We start from the raw sequence: 6,478 nt of genomic DNA on the forward strand, positions 1-6,478 counted from the left end.
GGCAGCCCCGCACCGGGACCTCCCAGTCCCGCTCCTTCCGCAAACTGGCCCAGCTGACGGGCACAGATGGCAGTGAGTTCCTGCAGGGCCTGGTGCTGGCTGGGGGTGCCAGACTTTGCCTGGGTTGCTGGAGCCCAGCAGGGGCTGAATTGTGGCACCAGAGTGTTGTTTTTGGCCCCATGTGGTCCCTCTGGGCAGCTGAGCCAGCGAGAGCTGCCCAGGGCTGTGTGTGGGCTTGTGGTGGTGCTGCTGCTGGTCTGGGGTTGTGCTCTGGCCCATGGCTCTGGCCCAAGGGCTGTACCTTGGGGCAGGGGGATGGCAGGTGAGGAGGTCGGTTTTCCTCCCTTCCCTTTCCCCTCTTGCTGTGTCTGGGCCTGGGTCTCAGCAGACTGACTCTGTTTCCTCCTTTTTCTCCTGCTGCGCTCAGTGGAGGATCATGATGAGATGTTTGTTAGGAAGCCCAGGTAAGGGGAGTGTGTGGCAGCAGGAGCCCTGTGGGGCTGCATGTCCTGGGCAGGACCTGTTGGGCATTGTTGCTCCTCAGCTGGGAATGCTGAGCTGCACCATTGTGTCCCAGAAACAGCAGGTTGGGGGTGACTGATGGCACTGGCAAAATCCTGCTGGGGTGTTTTGATGTTTGGGCAGCACCTGCACCTGGGGCATGGTGTCCCGTGGGCCTGGTGTGGGGCAGCTGGGCAGAGTTGGTGGGTGTCACCCTCTTTTCCCTGTGTGGGGCAGGGAAGGGAGCCAGGGCTGTTCCTCACTCCATGAAGCTGGGCAGGAGTGGTGCACTGCACCCCAGTTTTTGCCTTCACCTGTCTGTGATGCCTTCTGTCCTGGTACTGTGGCCCTTAGGTTCCAGCTCTGCCCAGTTTGTTCTGCCACTAATAAAAGCTCCTGGGTTTGTAGCCATCTCCTTTTGTGTTTACCCTGGAGAGGAACAGAGCCACTGGCTCTCCCTCAGTCCCTGTCCCCTCTCTTGGGTGGGCTGTGCCTCTCTGGCCCTGGCTTGCCCTGCTTGTCCCCAGTTCTGCTGAGTTGGGCCCCAGGGCTCCCTGCATCACATTGGGTCCAAGCCCCTCTGCACCCCAATGTGACTGTGAGTGATCACTGCATGTGAGCAGGCAACCAGAGTCTGTGGGGTCCTTGGGGCCCCTGGTCAGTCTGACACAGCCCGGATTCCTCCTCCTGCCACTCCTCAGACCACCACAGTGGGTACCAGACACCCTAGGGGTGCTGTGTCTTGGCAGGGCTGATGGTTCCTCATCACCAAACCAGCTACTGGCTGGGCACGGGGGCTTGGCCAGGTCCTGCCTGCTTGTTGGGGTGGGGGGCCCTGCCTGCACCCTCTGGGCAGCAGAGTGGGGCAGGCTGGATTAACTGCATGTTCTGTAGCCAGGTCTCCGTGTCGGACCCATCTCCAGGAGCAGCGATGAAGACTGAGCCAGGACTGGGTGAGCAAAACATCTCTGGGCTTTTTGGGAGAGGGGTGGGGCTGCTGGGTGATGCCACTCATTCAGCCGCGGGTTCTGGGAGGGGGCTGCAGAGGAATCAGGACTGTTGTAGAGACGTGTGTGTGCATGCAGCCCCCAGGACCCCCACTGCCACCCCGGGCCCCACCAGCCGCCCACCGTGGGCTGTGGACCCGTCGTTCGCCGAGCGCTACGCTCCGGACAAGACGAGCACGGTGGTGAGCAAGCACAGCCAGCCGGCCACGCCGACCCCCATGCAGAACCGCAGCTCCATCGTGCAGGCGGCCCAGCAGGCCCCCGAGGGGCCCGGCTGCACCCCCCTCTGCTACAAGTGCAACAAGGTCATCAGGTGAGCCCTGGCCACCACCACCCCCTGCCAGCATCCTGGGCCCTGGCATGGCTGACATGGCTCTGTCCTGCCACAGGGGACGGTACCTGGTGGCACTGGGACATTATTACCATCCCGAGGAGTTCACCTGCTGCCAGTGCAGGAAGGTGCTGGATGAGGGTGGCTTCTTTGAGGAGAAAGGTTCCATCTTCTGCCCTAAGTGCTACGATTCACGCTACGCACCCAGCTGTGCCAAGTGCAAGAAGAAGATCACTGGAGTGAGTGTCCCTCAGTCTGTCCTGCACCTCCTGTCCTTGCTCCCCGCTCACCTATGGGTGCCTGGCTCTGTCCCTTCCCACCCTAATCCCATCCCATGGGATCCCTTGTCCCTTCCTGCCCTGGGTGGTCCTGCCCCTGGCTGACAGTGGCTCCCTTCCAGGAGGTCATGCACGCTCTGAAGATGACCTGGCACGTGCAGTGCTTCACTTGCAATGCCTGCAAAACTCCCATCCGCAACCGAGCCTTCTACATGGAGGAGGGACAGCCCTACTGCGAGAGAGGTAGGACCCAGGGACCCCATGTGTCACCTCATGTGGCCCTGGTGCACTGTTGGGGCTCAGCAGCTGCCCACAGGGGTTGAGGGGTGAGTTGCCCTGGGCCATGGAGAGCTCCTGCAGCCTCGAGTTCTCCATCCCAGTCCTCCTGGTAGTGCCATCGCTCCTGTGTTGCCATGGTGATGAGGGAGGATGTACATCAAAGTGAGTGCTGCACCCTGGGAGATGAGATTTGCCTCTTCCCTGCAGCCCTGTGGTGCTGGGCCACCTGCATGGCCCGGACACTTTGTCTGGGGCATTGTCCCCTCAGGACTGGCAGCAGGTTGGCCCCAGGCTGTGCCTGTGGGATCCCGGTTGAGCTGCAGCCCTACTCCTCTGGGATGAGGGGCTGTGGTACAAAGAAATGCTGACCTGGGCTCTACTCTCCTCACAGACTACGAGAAGATGTTTGGCACCAAGTGCCGTGGCTGTGACTTCAAGATCGATGCTGGGGACCGGTTCCTGGAGGCCCTGGGGTTCAGCTGGCACGACACTTGCTTCGTCTGTGCGGTGAGCCATGTGCCTGTGTCTCTCTCCAACAGTCATGCCCCGCGTGGGGTACACCAGCAGCACAGGGACTCTGTTGCCACAAGGTTTTCCCCACTTGTCTCTGTGCTGGGGGCTTGGGAATTGGCTCTCAGCCTTTTGGTCCCTGGCACCTGGGTGACACCAGTGCTGGGCCCTGGGGGTAGGGGAGACCTGGAGGCTGACTCAGCCCCCCAACCTGATCACCTGTACTCTCCTTCCCAGATCTGCCAGACCAACCTGGAAGGGAAGACATTCTACTCCAAGAAGGACAAGCCGCTCTGCAAGAGCCATGCTTTCTCCCATGTGTGAGGGGTGGAAGTTCAGCTGTGCCCACGCGTGCCCCTGGCCCTGCATGCTCCTCTCCTCCCATCCTGATGCCTCCAGGGAGCCAGGCTGGGCCCTTGGCCCTTTCCCTTGCTCCTGCCTCTTTCCTGGCAGCTCCTGGCCTGAATTCAGCTGGAGACAGTGCTGGGTGCAGAGCCCTTATAGCTGGGTGACTTCTTCTGTGCTTCCTGACTGGCCCTAGGAGCCCTGGGAAGGGGATGCTGCATGGATTTCCTGCCCCTGAACCACGCAGCATAGTGGGCACAGCCGTGCTGAGGCTGGAATTGGGGATGCTCTGGTGCAACCAGGCTGCTCCCTTGCTGCCTGGCAGCTCAGTGCTGGGGCAGGGATGTTCCTAACACATCCCTGAATGGGTGAGGACCAGCCCCCTGCCACACTCTTCCTCACCTTCCCTGCTGTGTGCTTAGTGCATGGGGCTGGAGACCCAGCCCTGCTCCCCTACCCACAGCAACCCCCCAATCATCCCACAAACTGCTGCAGTGGCTTCCTGCCCTGGCTGCATTCCAAGGGAAGTCCATGCCTTGCAACCCCACTGCTCCCCTGAGGCTGGCAGCACCCCCAGCCTGGTGTGCCCCAGCCCTGGGCTGGCAGCTTGTGTTGATGGCCAGCTGGCTGTCTGCTCCTGCAAGGCTTGGGCACGGCTTCCTGCCAAAGAGTGCTCTGTCACCACCGTCCTGGGCCCATCGATGCCTCCCCCCAACCCACACCCTCTGGTCGGGCTGCACTGATGTAGCCACTGTGCTTTTAATGCCTTTAATAAACACATCTCTGCGAGTGCCGGCTGTCTCCAGGCCTGCGGTTTTGCCGACTGAGGTGCAGCCAGCTGGGAAGGTCATGCTCTGCCCTCATCCTGGCCCCCCTGGGGCCTGACTCAGCTCCTTCCAGCTTTCCAGGGAAAATCTTCACCTCTGATTTCTCCTCCTCTGCCCGCGTCAGCCCGGGCTGGACCCCTTGTGCTGCCTGGGTCATCCCTCTGTTTGTAGCAGGCAGGATCACTAACAGAGGCAGTAACTAATCTGAGGGGCAAAACGCAGTGAGGGGAAATGGGGCAGGGGTCAGACCTTAGTGGCCCCCCCTTACCTGGCAGTGTCCTCTGGTCCCTGCTGTGCCCTGGCCCCGAGTCCTGCACAGGGGACGAGAAGTCACGGGACACAAATGGGCCACGTGCACCAGCTCTGGGCGTTCTCCGGTGTGGGGCAGCCAAGCGTTCGCTCACGCGATGCAGCTGCTGTCCCGGAGGATGGGTGTGAGGCCGTGCCGGCACCTCCGCCTGGAACGGGCTTGAGGGCAGCGGGTGTGGGGAAGCGGGTGTTCTCCTCCTGCTTCGCTCTGACAGCTGGAACGGTCATTAATAATTGCAGCTCTTGCAGTGATGAGCAATTGTAAGGAAAATTGTCTTGCTAATCTACTGGAAGGTTCTGCCGGGGGCAGGAGCTGGCTCTGGGAAGCCAAATGCCTCCTGGCATCACCCAGATCTGGGCAGTAGTGCCACATCTTCCTACTGCCAGCTGCAGGAGTGCAAAACCCTGTCAAAGATGAGGTGGGGAAAGGAGTGATGGAGACAGGCTGGGACTGGGCGCTCAGGCTGGGGCACATGTGGGCAGTGGGAGGGTCACACTGAGGAGCAGCAGGACACAGCTGTAAAAATGGTGCCTGCCTGGCAGGACTGGGAGGAGCAGGGATGGGTGAGTGCCTGAGCGTGAGTCCCAGCTGTGCAGCCAAGGTCAGGGGAAGCACGGGGGAAGGTGAGGCGGCTGTGGCCCCACGTGAGCAGCTGCCGAGCCAACCCTGGCTCAGCCAGGACAGCAACCAGTGAGTGGAGGGCAGAGAAAGGGCAGGGGGAGGCAGCCATGCGGGACGGAGCCTGCTGGGGTAGCACGGCCTGGGAACAGGTTCTGCCAGCTCAGCCCTGGGATGCCCGGCCTTGGAGCAGGGCCAGGGCAGAGCCACAGTACCACAGCCAGCCCCCCTGTGCCACTGCCAGGTCTGCACTCACAGGGGGCTCAGCTCCATTGGGTTCATGCCCTGTTGCCTCTGCCCCCTACTGATGATGGCTCTACCACCCAAGGTGCCTCTGTGCTTTGCCAAGAGCAGCTCTTGCCCACCAGCTCTGCGCACCATGTGAGGAGCTTGTGCACAGACAGCGGAAGGAGGGTCTCGGGTGGGCTGTGGAGGTGGAGCCTTGGGAGGGGCTGCAGCCTCGCTGCTCTGAGAACAAAGCCTGGCAGCGGCAGGCTTAGGGCTCCCACCATGTCCCTGAGCATAGTCCCACCACATCCACCCCCAAAGCCATCTGAGCCTCCTGTGAGGCGCCTGACACGGCCCCAGCCCCCTCACTGGCCCCGGCAGCTGCTCCACAGCTGCTCCCAAACTCTCACAACCTCTTAGGGTGGCTCCTGCTCTGGCCTCGCTTGCAAATGCTGGTGCAAGGAAGGCATGAAAGGGAGCAGACAGCATAGGCAGGGCCCGCGGCGCTGTCCCCTGTCCCACTGGGCTCATCCACAGGCTGCACTGAAGGGCTTGGCTTGGGAACAATCCCAACTTGCAGGGATCAGGCCACTGCTGCTCCAGCAGAGACCCCTTCAGCGTGGTTCTGGTCTGGGCTGGGCCAGTGCCGGGGAACAGGGTGATACTGCCTGCCCTAGCCAGAGCATGAGGACCTGGCTGGGAGCCCCTGCAGAGCCCTGCATGGGTCAGTGCAAAAGCAACTGTGAGAGTTCATGCAGAGGCAAAACCTCCTGGGAAAGGTGCTGTTGGACACAGCCTGGCAGGGTTCTGAGGGCAGGCAATGTTTGGGAGCAGTGGGCATGGAGGGGCAGGCAGGCAGCAAAGGAGCCCCCAAAAAGGCTGTGCCCACCAACCCTTGCACATCAGCAAGGGCACAGCTGGGTGTGTGGGGCAGAGCCCACGGTGCCATGTCCTTGGAGAGAAAACCTCGGGCACGGCAGCTCTGTGGAGGGGAGTTGAAGGCACAGGAAGCCTGGTGTGCTGTGTCCCCTGAGTGAAGAAGACATGGGGCAGGGGAGGGTCCGGGGATGGAGAGGACCACTCAGTGAGGTTCCCAGGGTGCAGGTTCCCGGGGGGGCAGCACAGGATGCAAGTCCCCAGAGCGGAGATGAGAAATCACCCAGGGTACAGGTTCCTATGAGGAGTTGAGACGGGGTTCAGTGTCCCTGGGGGGGGTAACGACCCGGGGCGCGGTGTTGCGGAGA

The 6,478-nt window shown here is 61.8% G+C and overlaps 1 protein-coding gene across 4 annotated transcripts in view; it reads left to right on the forward strand.

Annotated features, from left to right (window-relative positions):
* Nucleotides 1–4,045, forward strand: part of PDLIM7 (PDZ and LIM domain 7) — a 15,934-nt gene extending 11,889 nt beyond the window's left edge. For 2 of the 4 annotated variants that reach the window (XM_029960240.1, XM_029960237.1), the window contains 6 exons: nt 1,396–1,454; nt 1,587–1,821; nt 1,898–2,078; nt 2,240–2,360; nt 2,788–2,903; nt 3,144–4,045. In XM_029960240.1, the coding sequence (XP_029816100.1) occupies nt 1,396–1,454; nt 1,587–1,821; nt 1,898–2,078; nt 2,240–2,360; nt 2,788–2,903; nt 3,144–3,230 (799 nt within the window). In that variant the 3' untranslated portion in view covers nt 3,231–4,045. Of the gene's footprint in view, nt 73–427; nt 465–1,395; nt 1,455–1,586; nt 1,822–1,897; nt 2,079–2,239; nt 2,361–2,787; nt 2,904–3,143 lie in introns of all 4 variants that reach the window. The other 2 variants (XM_029960236.1, XM_029960238.1) reach the window with 2 other exon arrangements.
* Nucleotides 4,046–6,478: the final 2,433 nt, after the last annotated feature.

This window comes from Manacus vitellinus, unplaced genomic scaffold (assembly GCF_001715985.3).
Source record: "Manacus vitellinus isolate BGI_N305 unplaced genomic scaffold, ASM171598v3 scaffold_25_pilon, whole genome shotgun sequence".
In the NCBI taxonomy this organism is placed as follows: Eukaryota; Metazoa; Chordata; class Aves; order Passeriformes; family Pipridae; genus Manacus; species Manacus vitellinus.